General features: G+C 34.8%; 1 protein-coding gene across 4 annotated transcripts in view; it reads right to left on the bottom strand.

Annotated features, from left to right (window-relative positions):
• The window catches only part of LOC105319193 (microtubule-associated serine/threonine-protein kinase 4), a 38,758-nt gene extending 28,019 nt beyond the window's left edge, over positions 1–10,739 (bottom strand). For 2 of the 4 annotated variants that reach the window (XM_011416610.4, XM_066067028.1), the window contains exons 1-2: positions 9,154–10,739; positions 8,834–8,951 (exon numbers count right to left, since the gene is read on the bottom strand). In XM_011416610.4, the coding sequence (XP_011414912.2) occupies positions 8,834–8,951; positions 9,154–10,133 (1,098 nt within the window). In that variant the 5' untranslated portion in view covers positions 10,134–10,739. Of the gene's footprint in view, positions 1–1,482; positions 3,646–8,833; positions 8,952–9,153 lie in introns of those variants that run through there. The other 2 variants (XM_011416611.4, XM_011416612.4) reach the window with 2 other exon arrangements.
• Positions 10,740–14,598: the final 3,859 nt, after the last annotated feature.

Below are 14,598 nucleotides of genomic sequence, written 5' to 3'. Positions count from 1 at the left end.
GTACCTTTATGGAGATATTATCACAGTTCTGACCTTGGATGACTTAGTTTCTTTGTACTTTATATAATACCATATTATCCTTCAACAATAAGATGTTTCTAAAGACCCCTCTCAGGAAGATGACACAGTAGAAAAGGAGAAGAAAAGCCTTGGAGTGTAATGAGAGGGTTACTTGAACTCTTTCATTTCTTACAAAAGATGTCACAAGAGCTATGTGCTTTTGAAGCTTGGGTAAAATCAGTGCTCAGAAATTCAAAAGCCTTTCGTCTGCACTTAAAGATACTTATGACAACCATAAACAATAATCATTCCATAATGCATTATACAACTTCACCACCTCATGATGACACACACTAGAAAGGAGAAAAAAGCTCAAACTAATGAGCAAGTTCAATGTTTGACCAAAATCTTCCCCCACCCCACCCCCTTTCCCCATCAAAACGTAAATTATGTTATGTATGTTAATCCAAATTTGATTATCAGGCAATCATTACTTATTACACTAATACAATAAATAATTTAAGACTTCTTTTGATTCTTTACTCACATAAATCATCATTTCAATAGAATATTGATGTCAGATGACCAAAACTACTCTTTCTGACTCTATGAGTTCAGTTTATTATCGATCATTGATTTTTTTATCCTTAAATTCCTCTACCATTTATCTACACAAGGACAGGTTGAAGTACCCGCAGATTATCTCCAATATATTAACACATTGCTAAGATTTTCTCCACCTTCAGAATGTAACCATATCCACATTTAATTTAATAAGAGCAGAGAAACATTGTTTTTTAATCTACAAATCAATAACGTCTCATATTCAGTTTGGACTTTACAGCCTATCCCCAGCACACTTTCTTCACAATGACTTCGTTTACATATCATTATCTAGGGATCATAAAGTATACTAGTTTTTCTGCCTTCTCATTGAAAAGCACACAAATAAATTAGGTAACGTAGAAAAAGCAAGCTCAGTATGAGGATTATAGGCTCAACTGAGTCATATGTCAATAAGCTTCAATATTTCATAAAAGTTGAAAGAAACCAGAGACCATTATCAAATATATTTTCATAAATAATTTGAACTACATGGATAATACACTTAGCTAGATGGGACCAAGAACTTTAATCTTTATAGAGACATCAGAGACATAGAGATGTGAGGTTTCAAGTTACATTGTATAAGAAGTAAAAATTCATTTAGAAACACTGCTTAGGTTTTCAAACTGATTTTGGGAGATATCCATGGTATTAACCACATCCAAAATCTATCGGTCACAATTCAAATTCATACACCTTTTTATTTTAAACATGAACAAAAATCGATCTTAAATACGACGATAAATGAATGCATATATATTTTGTATACATATAGTTATTAAATTTGTATTTCTGGTTTGTGGATGCTTTAATGGATGCAGAAATGAATACATGTTAAACAATGCAACTAATTACTGGAGAGCATTTTATACATACATATCTCGAAGGGTTCAGGTCACATTCTACATCTGACGATGAATAAATCCGAACTCTTAGAGGCACACAGCCCCGCCTCCTTGTGATCACCCCGGGTACCTCGCTCCTCATCCTCACTATGTCAGTCTGACCCCCAGGAATATCACCCTTTGACACAGACAAAGGACTTCCATCCATTGATGGTGTACCCTCCTTACTGTTTTGGGGTAAATCACTAATTGCAGGCTTCATCTTCTACCTATTTCCAAAGCCACATAAAATACCCCATGATTGTATTACATTTAGTTATCACAGATGATTATTGACGTCTGAAGTGTTCAGGTACAATAAGCAAACCTCCAGAAAATAAAAACTAATAAGTTTTCACACTTTGACTCTGAATTTCATTATCTGTTTCAAATGTCACAGTAAGAGTCACTGAGTGCTGCATCTTTTTCATTCCCAGGAACAACGTATCAAAGCTAAATTTTATATTAAAGATCAGTTTCACAAAGGATGATTACAGGAGAGAACAATACACCTTTAAGTACAGTGTCTTCAAATTCCTGCAGCTCTCCACACAAGTAATGAAATTCTGGCACCTTATGACACACTTTCAGAGAATCCTTTGCGTTACTTCTGTATGCATCTTGAAGTAGCCAACTGACTTTTTACACGCCTCATCAGAAGAGGTATAAACCGATGCTGATATGTAAACATTTTGTTTTTGTTGGCGTAGGTAAGAAATCTGCCTACCTACAATTGTTTCCCATCATAGAAGAAAAAGAGACACATATCTTGCAAGTTGTGTAAAAAATTCAAGATTTTTTCCTCATCGGCAATTTTAATTAGTTTTGTTTCAAACATATGCTGTAAGCATCCCATCTGCTCCACTGAACACTCAATAAAATGCCTTCCTCATATTTTCCGAAGAACCACAAATATTCACTTAAACAGATCTCACAAGATTCCTGGACTCAGAACAAGTGCTAATTGGTTCGTAATAAACATTTTAACTTACTGAACATGTAAATGTACAGATATAGAGCCCAACAAGCATTGATTTGTGCAGCCACAATCACATCTCTGAAGTCATTTCCTTTCTGTTAACAGCTTGAAAAAAAACAACAAATTTGAAAAAAAGGAGGATGTGAAGTCTCTTCCTCCGACAGCCACTCCAATGTGTACACGACAAAAACACAAATATCCTACTATGGCAGCCAAATCTCAGTCTATGCAGTAGAGTTAATACATGCATACAAAAGTTCCCATTTAAACTAATTGATTTAATTTAGTTTCCAACAGACAGCCAAATATTGATGTAGATGATCCATTAGCGAAATCAAATTGAAGGTCGGAAAGTTTTCCAATATCCAAAATGGGGGCATCAGTGGGATCTGCTTTGATTAACCAGAAAGATGGAATCAGATCTTCTTGGGACACAACAATATGCCCAGCCACTAAGATTTCTCTCCAATAAATTCTCCTGTCCAGTATGGCTGCCTCTATATGGACATAAACAGTTCAACATGCTCTTCTTTACCGTCCAGTTACAAAGCATTAAATGCTATAAACTCAATCACTTGCCCTCTATATACAGAGATTGGCCAATGACCAGGTGTGCAGATTTCTGTACTTTCAACACTTTGTGTATCTCCTTGACGTCACAGCTGATGGTATATAGATTTCCCTGGGGATATGATACAACACTGGTTAGTAAATAAACGATCTATATAAACAGAGTGAATCAGAATTGTCACACAATACAAACAATCTACAGCCTGCAAGAAGTCCACAGTTGTCAAACAATTGAGGAAGAGCAATGTATAGTTACTTATTAGCTGAATCAAAAATCAAGATAGAATGACAGTCTCCTCGGTGTAATGTCAGCATCAAAGCCCTGTCTATCATGGCTGGTACTAACTCTGTACATACTTCATAAATCTTGTCATGGTTCAGACTACCACTACCCATCAACTATACTCCATATCCAATTCTAGAATGGTTTTTATGCTGGCCTGGTTATCTTTATATTTTCACCTGCTGAAGATCTTGTGTACTTCCTGAGGGACAATAAACGGAGGTAAAATCCAATACACCCAAGATCAGCTGGCACAAGCAGATAGGTAAATAATCACTGGATCAAAAACAACAGAACGTCTGGCAAGTTAAAACCAAGCATCAGAAGTATGTGTTGTCCAGGTAATATTACACTTGTACCAGGAAATAAAATTTCCTTGTTGACAGTAGGTAACTATATATGTACATGTTAAATGGGTTGGCTACCCTTCTTAAAGCGATGAATCTCATGAGACACTATGCTATTGTCACAAGATGGATCATTTGAAAAATAGGTTAATGTAAAGGCAAAAATTGCGTCAAACTGCAGCCAAGACAACACATGCAACATTTTTTTTTTATTATTGCGTGCTGCATACAAATCTGATGTTCATTCCTCCACTAAAGAACTCCAGCATGATGGTAATGACAGGATTTATTCGTTACCTGTGACCTCCTATGCTCCATCCATTAATAATCTGTCTGGCTTTACCACAACATGGATGCCAATTTCCAATACTAATGTGGAGTAGCGTCTTTTTAAGAGAGTATTTAGAGAATGCTCGCTCCTTGAATCGATACCAAGCACATCCAAATTTGTTCACCAGAACTGTCACTTAATGCACTGTTAAATGGAATTGAACAACTGATGAAAAACTATCAGTTAAATGGAGGATGGTTATTTCAACTGATCATGCAAAGAGAAAATGGTGCCTGAACTTCAATAGAAGTTTTAAATTGAACTATCAAAGCTGGGATAATGGAAAAGAATAGAAACAGAGCGACACTCTTAAACACCTACATATGGAAATAATGGGCCAGTTCTAAAATTGGAGACAGCATGTGAATAAATAAGAAGCATTTAAATATAAAACCCAATGGATGACGTACATGTACAGTTTTAAAACTAGTTTATGACTAAGAAGACTTAGAATATTTAACAGATTACTCTCATAACCTGACCCAATCAAAAGCCAAATTAAGTGATTATCGAAAAGAAAGCATATTTCTATGTTAAGTTTCCTATTACCCTTAGGCAATTTTTTAAAAAATGCACTCTGTCAGTTTATCATGACCAACCAAGACGTACGTGGGAGTTCACTTGTAGATGCTTTAAGTTATTGCCAGGGGGTAACCATAACTTGATGCAGAATTCATTTTTTATATCAAAGTGCAACCAAGGCTGAACATGCACTGCACTGCCGAGAAGCTTGTCATCCTAAGATGTATGTATGTAACTATGTTTACTTCTCTACTGGATGCAATACCATCTGTTTACAAGGATGCAAAGTAGTAAAAAAGATGGGCCCACTAACAAATTACAATGGGCTATGGCTGAGCACACTCCATCACACCTGTTGATTAAGTTATCTAAGGTCATTGACAACCTGAACTGTTGAGTTCAGGGCAAGAGAATTTTGTTTATCTAGCAATTCAAGCTTTATCTCTCTGATCTTCATTGAATTCATTCACAGACACTGAGGTCAAGGTCACTGGACTTGGTAAACAGCCCCTTTCTTGAGCTGTATTGTGTACGTGGAATTACGTTTAAATCATAAACAAAGACACTCTTAATATGCATGGATGTCCGGATGATCAAGAGTTCATTGTCACACTGAAATCTAGATAGAACAGGCTTGTCCCTCATTGACCTATGCTACATACAATAATTGTTCTATGCATAATGCATTGAGTACATAATTCAAGATTACTTAACTTTGATAGAAATTGTGTACAATAAATCTTGCACTGTGTGTTATCTACCCTAAGTGCTTTCATTATATTTCGTCTATCTAATAAAAACCAGACTGAAATCTCATCTCTGAAAGGATAATTCAAGAAATTAAGCCTGGACTGAAAATTATTACAAAGTCTCAAAGAGAACTTAAATTCTCTAAGTACAAGTCCTACGGAATAGCAAGTGTGAGAACACTCGTAAAACAAATATGTATATATATGCTACAGTCAACATCGCCAGGGAATGCGCAAGGCATACATAGATTGTACAGGTTGGGAGTACTCTAACAATTAATCAGATTTTCAACATGTGGTGAGCACAAGATGTTAGACTTAACATCAATCCATGTATATTACAACAGAACTTTGATGTTTTGTCTAGCATGACATAGAAGCCGACTTATTTGTTAAGAACAAATTGTCACATAGAACGATCAATGACAATTTCTAAGCTAATTAATTCCTAAATAATCGATTGAAATTTAGTAATAGATCTATTATTGCTGACTTTAAAATAGCAAACAAAAAACGGTGAGTTAAACTACTTCCATACATCAAATCAACTTAATATATAAAAAATTGTTTCATTAAATATGCAGTGTTTACCCACAAATTTAAATATTTTGACAACAAAAGCATTTAACTTTTACTATGCATTTATTTTTTAAGTTTTTGCATCAGGGGAATAAAACTTTCAAATGTATTATTCATTCACTTGGATTTACATCCCGTACATGGTTTTTAGATCAATATATGCATGCACTTTATTATCTATTCTTTTAATTTTCATATTAATACACCCTGCTCTGTCCTTCCATTAATGAAAAAATAGTTTTAGAATATTTTTTTTAAATGGTACTCAAAATCAACTACTTTTGATTGATCAGTGGACAATCACATCTAAAATGCTATATTTACATTCTACTGTGTTTTTCCATTAAATTCCGTGATGTTTAAATGCCTCTAAATGCAACAAGTAGTCAAAGGTCAAATTGACGAATTTTATTATGACGTCACAAACGTTGAACGCTGTAAACTGCAACGTCACAAGCGAAAATCAAAGTTCACGCTCGTGGCTGTTACTGTGGCTCTTCCATTAATATTAACTTACCCTTAGGATAAGATAGGAATTTTAAGGTATGATTCATTTGCAGACAAGGCAAGAAGTTAAAAAAAATGTAAATATAAGCATTAAATCATGATTTTTTGAAGTATACACTCTCATAACTGCAGCGGTGTGTGCATACAAATTTTCATAACGCGCTAACGCGCGTTACTCAATTTGTATGCACACACCGCTGCAGTTATGAGAGTGTATACTTCAAAAAATCACGATTCAATGCTATAGTATGTTCATCCACCTTTTGTTCTGACAATACAAATGTTTCTGGGGTAAATTTTAAGTCAGGATAAAAGAAGTAAGACGAAACTGGTGTTATTATGAAATTAAACTTCTTATGGCACAACACATTACCATAAATTAACTTTTTTCAGTATGTAGGTTGTAAATAACATCATATTGTACTACAAAAATTGCAGCAGTTGAATGTAATGTTGGCTGTATTATAATCTTTGTAACTGTTTTGTCCTTAACACAATGTATTATATAAAAACACAACTCCTAGCTAGATTACATCTTAAAGAATGTCAAATGATATTTTCCTTTTTAGAGGCTAATAAAACATAAGCGGGTCCTTGATTGTGTACTAGAAATTTGTCTGAAGAGACATAATTGAGGAGGGCTTGCTTGTTTTCCAACAATTTTTATAATCATGATATTTTGCATTTTAAAAACATTCAATTCAAAATTAAATTTTTCAACACAAAATAAAATGTATATATATATATATATACAACTTTTTTCATCCTACATTCTTAAGAAGGTAACTTTAAATCGCTTTCTAAAACTGTTAATTTTTTTCACTTTCTTCAATTGGCTTTATCTAATTATTTTTAATCTAAAGGTATTTGAACAAATTCAATTACAAATATACAACAGTAAAAGAATAACAAAAGAATTGACTTTTATTACAAACAAGATTTAAATTGAATTTTCTTCCAGTTTTATCATGTTTATTCCAGCAATGTAAAATTTGTGTGATCCGACTGACAGTTTTCTTGCATTTAGAGAATCTAATCTTATGGGAAGATAGAGACTTTGATGATGATTAATTTTTGAGCTACATTTTATGAAATGACTGATAAAAAGGGGAGAAGGGCGCATGAATCTGAGATAACAGTTTAGAAAAAAAACGGGTTTCCAAGATGAAAAACATGCTGCTTCAATAATTTTAAAATGAAAATTCTTCTAAAATCATACGGGTTTTTCAAAAATAAATATAGAACTGTACAATACTACAAAGAAAAATTCAAGTATTTAAGCCTAGCAGAAAATGTATTGTATACAGGGTTATTTTCATCCAGTGTAATTTTGAAATTAGCTCCTCTTCACTTGCAAACAGTTTTGAATTGGCCAAGACAGTTGTGTAAAAAGAAAGATAATATATACGGTATATGTATGAGAAAGTAATTTGCCAGCTGACAAGGAGGGCGAAAATAAAATGGGGGCGAACATTTCCCTGTATAGAGTATTAAAAATTCCTTCAAGGTCAGATAAAAAATTTCAGACTGTCAGGATTATTTATGTGTAGCTTGTAGCTCATACAGGTATGACAATCAGTGCTCTGTAAAAAATACAGAGCAATCCTGTTTGCTTCGAATCGCATTCAAAGTATGTTGAGTGATTAATCTGAAAAGCCTTCATCTCATATGACAATGGACTTCCTTAACTGGTCAGGATAAAACCATTCCTCTGTAGACCAGGGAGTGTAAATGCAATTCATTTTTTATTGATCTGTCTGCTAGGTCCTCATGAATTCTGTAGTGTGCAGCCTCAAAAGTGTGTATGTTTGTGGTTTATTTCTTCTCTCTTTTTTTCCCCTCATAAAGCTGCCATATAAAATGCTGTCATACTAGCACAGAACTGTAATACTCATGTAAAGCCCTATTGTAAGGTTTAGGAAAATCAATTCATGCCGTCAATAAGATTAATCGACGAAACTGCGAGTTCCTTCATCTGTATAATCAGAGACGTATGTTTTATTCTGCCGACCTCCATCCATATGTAAAGAAGCCACATATTTAAACTTCTCAAAACCCACCAGAAGAAAAAAAATGAGTTTGCTTACATTCATGGATGTCTGACATTTTGCCCTAGGTAAATATTTACACTCTGTCATTGTGTGGTTTAAGCCAAGGTTTCTCTCTCTCTCTCTAAATCCCTCCTTCATTATAGTACGTCATAATCTCATTTATACTCCAGAAACCCAAATCATTCAATATTCACTAATGGTATTGATAAATCATTAACGACCACAGTAATGACAATATATAGGTGTGTCAATCTCTATGTCATCATGTTAACTTATAAATCTGACCTACAAACCTTCCATACAAAAAAATAGCTCATTAACTGCACACTGCAGAAAACATCCACTTAATGTGAAAAAGATGATGTCATTGACATGTGAACAAAAACGCCTACCAAACATAAATGATACTGTTTAATTAAGACTACCTCTGTCTCAGCCTCCAGTTCTTCTTTGGTAGCTTGAACTATTGCATGCATCAGTCGCTCTCTCAGCGATGAACTCTCTATCTTGTAGGTCTCTTTCAACTCTTCATTGTTAAGGTTTCTGCAATCATAAACATTATATTTTACATCTTATTTTTAAAATTATTGCAATTAAAATGTTCTCCTAAATTGTTAAGATTAAAATTTACAAATAATCTTTGCATTCAAATTTTTGTCTATTATTTATCTTTAAAATTACTGGCAGTTGCTTAAGAAATAAAGAGGAGTTTAATTTTATTTAAACTTAACATATAAAAACATACCGAAAATTGGCAATGGTCATGTCAGGTGGAAAATGATTCAGACAAGAAGACAGCCCCCTTTTGCGGAGATAATCTACAAACATCAGATGGTGGGACAGTCTCCGAATCAGCTCCCCTCCAGTCTGGGCCTCGGAACTGACCGGTGATGACGATTTCTTTCGCTGAGGTGTGTAAGTTGGTTCCAGAGAGGTAACCACCCTTAGTTGACGATTTAGAGGCACGGTGATACTTGCAACCTCTGCATCGTCACTCAGATCAATGCTTTCCCGCAGCCTTGGACAATCACTATCATCACTGAAATCATCAATTCGATTTCTCCCATCAAAACTTTTAAAACTTGCTGATGTACTACATGGTGAAAATCCAGAGGAGGAGAACGATGCGTCTTCGGTTTCATCCATATGACTCTGTTTTCTAGCCCCTCTGTCATGTCTGTGAGAGGAATCCACTGATACATTGATGGCTGGTGACACAAAATCACCTTTGCTTGTTGGTCTTGTCAGGGTAGAAGGGCTTCCATTGCTGTCCGAATTATGTTCATCTGCAGATTCACTGTCACCTCCAAGCCTAAAAACTGGCCGCCTGTCACAGGTATCAGAATTCCCACTGCCAGGAGAATCAATGCTTGTTCTTTTCCTTCGTTCTATAACATCCACCCTCAAATCTTTCGAACTGACTGCACTAGCAGTTTCTTCCTTGGGGTTGGAAATCTCCACTTTGAGTTCTGATCTATAGGAATGGCGATTGGAACCTGAAGAAGCCCCTTCATCAGAGGACATCTGTTCTCCAGCAGCAGATTTATCAATGATTTTTACTCTCAGCTTTGGCCGTCTGTTTGGTTTTTCAGCAAGTGGTGATTTTCCTGGGGACTCCCTTTCCTTGACCACCCCCGCCAGCCCGCTGGGTGGCTTCCCACCTTTGGGCTGGAGGGGCCGCTTACCTTTCCCCTCGAGGAAAAATAAAGACCTTTTGGAAGTCATTGCAACAGTCTGTTTTCAGAAAAGTGGGACCCAGTTGACAGCATTTTCAAGAGAAGCACCACTTATTAATAAACACATTTATCTAACGTTAAGTAAACTTATCTTAAATTCCTGTTACTGACCTCAAACACGCATCCTCGTTCACCATAACTACACTTACAAACCGAAACCCACGTATAAATCCATCCTATATGCGATTTACACATCCCCAAAATATTCACTGAAACGTCCGCTCTTGCTATATACTAAATAAAAGATTCAGCCAAGCCAAAGTTTACTGATAGAGTTCACACAAAACTCTACACATGTTATCAACCATCTCTCCGATTCCTCTTGGTGAGTCAGACGGCTAATCCATTATCCTCGTGTATTGGATTGTTTTGACGGCCATGACACACTTTCAACATGGCCAAATCATATTTGGTATGCTTCAAAATTTCCATACTTATCAGTATGCAAAAACTGTACAAATGTCCATCACCGTAATTTTCTTAGTCCTGTGTCTCATGAGGAGAATAACCCTAAATAAACGTAACACACAGAGGTAACGTCCCGTGTCGCTTCCTGTTCTCTATCCGCTCGATAAATATTGGCATTTCACTCAGTTTCCGGTTTTTAACGCGCGAAAGTACGAACGTGCAATGTCGTCAAAGCGCCTTTCTGTCATTTTAACGATTAATTATAGGCTGTCACCAGCGATTGAGGAGTGCTATTGGTTGTGATAAAGCCATACACTTATGAAAAATGCATTGATATTTATTATATAAATGCATGCCATAAATTTTGTATCTCGCATCAGGCATGTGCATTGTGACCCCCCCCCCCCCACACACACACACACACGTCGATCTGCGTTTAATATCCCTTTGATTATAAACTAAGGATATACTGATTTTGATTGAAACCTTTTGAAAACTTCGTTAATTCTTTCTTATCTTGGTTATTGTATCTATAGCAAGAATATAGTAGAAATTCATTAAGAAGCCTCAAGCCCCGTGACTAATTCTACTTTTTATGACAGTGCATCACAACACGGCGTTTTTAATGCATTGTGAAACAGTATATCGCCAAAATTCGGTGTCTATCTCAGTGACGCAATGGGTGTAGTTTAGCTGTTTAGGTCTACCAACACACAGTCCTGTACTGAGTATGTATTTATATAGACCCTTATACGCATTATTTCAACACACGTAGTACATGCACTGCGTTGAATTTGTTAAAGCAATAAGGGCTGCAAAATTGTATTGTGGGATTGTAATCTCACTGCTAAAATGAGTTGACAAAATGATTGGGGTTTATATAAACCTCTGCAAGTCATATTTTTTAAGGGAAAAGCTATATCCAGAGACGGGCGCAAACGTATGCAACATGATAGATTTGATCACGTCCGACCGATTTGATCACCTCATATTGAAATGGTGCAAAATCGAGCCCTCCGATATTTTCTCGGTGTCCATCAGTTTACTCCGTTGCTACTGAGCAGTCCAAGGGGAAAGCGGGTGGTTGAGCTGTAATTGCCGCCACAAAATGAATATGTTGCGTCTCTGGAATCGACTGATTTACATGGAAAATGAACGCATCACCAAGCGGATGTTAATTTATTTGGGGCCGTGAGCAAAACAATAGTTCTAACTGGAGCTCCCAAGTAAAACATACCATGGAATCGTTAAACACAGAAAGTACTTACACCAATTTTACACCTTGTAATTTACACTATGCAGAGGAAAAGTTACGTACAAATCTTTAAACCGAATGGCACAACGATATCCAAAGTATACCAAAACTTCGTACATATACATGTATATCCTTTTTAAATCCATCTACACAGTCAAAAAATACGTTACGCTAGATCTCCCAAAACCAATCAGATCAAAATTGGCTATGTTTAGATGTGGTGTACTCCCCCTAAGAATCGAAACAGGTCGCCACAGAGTAGTTGGATATGGTTTAACTGTTGGTCAAAATAATACAAATGATAGTACTCTGTTCGTTGACCTAAAATGTAACTACCCCCGCCAAATCGCTTATTTTATTAATGAATTATACAATTTAAGACAGAAACACTTGACAAAGCCATCTTGCTCGAGCTCCTAAAACATGTAAAATTTATTCACATTGTAACAGTATAATATAGGTCCGTTGGGCCGGGTGTATCTATATATATTTGTAAAAGGAATTTTGTAATTATGTTATATACACGTCACTATAATAAATTATTTACTTACTTTACTTACATAATATTCTATTCCTTATTACTTATATTTATAACATTTTCACCAATTGTTCAATCAATTTTCTATTTGTCAAAATATCACAAGTATATTTGATTAAATGTTCATTAAATCAAGATGAAAGAAAATTAATTAAAAGATCATACCCCCCCCCCTTTCTAACTGCAAGTATTATACAACTTGACATAGTAAAAGTAATCAAAGATTAGAATCTAACATGAACTATATTTTTGGCGGAACACTGGCGTAGGTAAATATAATCCGTTTTTGTAATTCAGAATTACTGTAGAATTATGAGCTTATTTAGCATTTTTTAAAACAACAAATTAATGCTGTATTTTTAACCTACATGTTAAATGTGAACTGGAAGTAGGATTTGTAGAATATGATTTTCCAATCAAATTACCATTTTTAACGTTTTTTTAAACTCTCATTCTAAAAATAGATTTGTGTAAAGAAACAACTAAAAACGAGCTTTTGTCTTACGTAACTAAATGGTTACTATATTAGATTTCTGTCCATTGATATCTTTACACGAAGCCGATCTTCATAATATGTAAAATAAAAACATATTTCAATATTTGAAGCATAAAATATAATCAAAATTTCGTCCTGTATAAACATAACTACAGATAACTACATTTATTGTCGTCATCCTTTAAATTGAGGAAAAAGATAGTGACCTTGACCTGACCTTGATGTAAAAACAAGACGGTGAAATTTGATTAAAATGATACTTTCTTTTGGTAATATGGTCTGTTTGACTGTGTGAAAATTTCATCAATTTCTAAATGTTAAAATTTGTCTGATAACGAGAAGACTCGATCGATCCTTCCTTTATTTCGTTTATTTATGCAGACCGCTTGCACCCGACAATACGTCATTTGAAATTTATTGGACTGCCGGCGCCCGTTACAAATTCGATTTGAAAGACACTGGAAAAATGTAAATATATAAACAGTGAACATCGTTCAATTTTCTCGACGTAAAATATTAGTTTTTGACCAATGATTTTACGTGATAATGAAATAACTGGAAAACTGTGAACCAAAAAGTCTTTAATTTCTTATCGATAATCATTTCATATTATCACCATTGAAATGTGTGGAAATGTTGTCATCAAGACGAGATAAGGTTAGCAATATAATTAAATAAATGGGTACATGCGTCTTAGTTATGAGAAAATTATCTTCCATTTACCTACTGGTATCTTAATCATATTTAAAGTCATGGTGCTATCAGACTATTCAATACTACATTTATCTACTGGTGTAAAAATAAAATTTATGCACGTGTATATTGAAACAGTGAAAAGAAAATCACGTTTATCTAAAGGAAAAAAAATACTAATATCTTATAATGGTACATCATACATTACAAATTGGAAATGCCGACACCTATAGCTGTATCTGCGAGACAAGTGGCAATAATTACAAGCATGTAGCGGGGGGGGGGGGGGGGGGGGGCTGCATCCTCCCACCGACTTTTTGGCGCAGCAAAGTTTTTCCTTAGTTTTGCATATCAAAAAGTGCATATATTAATCATTGAGTTCAAAAACGATGCTTCATGCCTGAATGGATACAATATATTTTTGAATGTCTACTCACTTGATATGAATAATGGAAATAAAAATATTAATAATGAAATGGTTCTTTTGTTAATTCATAAGGTTCCAGTTTCGTTCATTATACCGTATTCTGTCATTGTATTTTTACAAATGTAGCAATGCCCACAGCTGTTTTCACCTCAGTGGAACAGCAAAACAAGAGTTTATTAATGAAATATTCATTGTGCTCATATTACAAAGAATGAGATATATCGGTAAAAATAACAAACCAGTTTGAAGCTATGAATAAGCTTTAAAATATATAAAGATGAAATTGCGTGCCCATAAAACGATACTTAACCTCAAGCTTGCCATGCAATAAGTAAATGTTAAGTGTTATATTTTAAAACAGTGTCTCGTAATATGTGGTAACCCACAGTACATATTGTAGCAACTCGTATCTACGTATTCCTTTATGAGAATGTTTATAAGTTGAGGAATATTAAACGGGTTTTAGGACAGCACGGAAATGTTTGTCGATCTGTCAACTAAATTAAGATGTATATAACCAGAAACTTTAAATGGGAATAAATTGAAACTGAGGTGTATTTAAATACATTTTATGGAGAAATTACCATTTAATACGCATTTGGACAGCAATTCAGATGAAGGTATTAAATAGTCCGTT

This window comes from Magallana gigas, chromosome 7, assembly GCF_963853765.1.
Source record: "Magallana gigas chromosome 7, xbMagGiga1.1, whole genome shotgun sequence".
Lineage (NCBI taxonomy): Eukaryota > Metazoa > Mollusca > Bivalvia > Ostreida > Ostreidae > Magallana > Magallana gigas.
The sequence above is the reverse complement of the archived record's forward strand: the minus strand, read 5'-3'. Positions and strand labels throughout refer to the sequence as shown.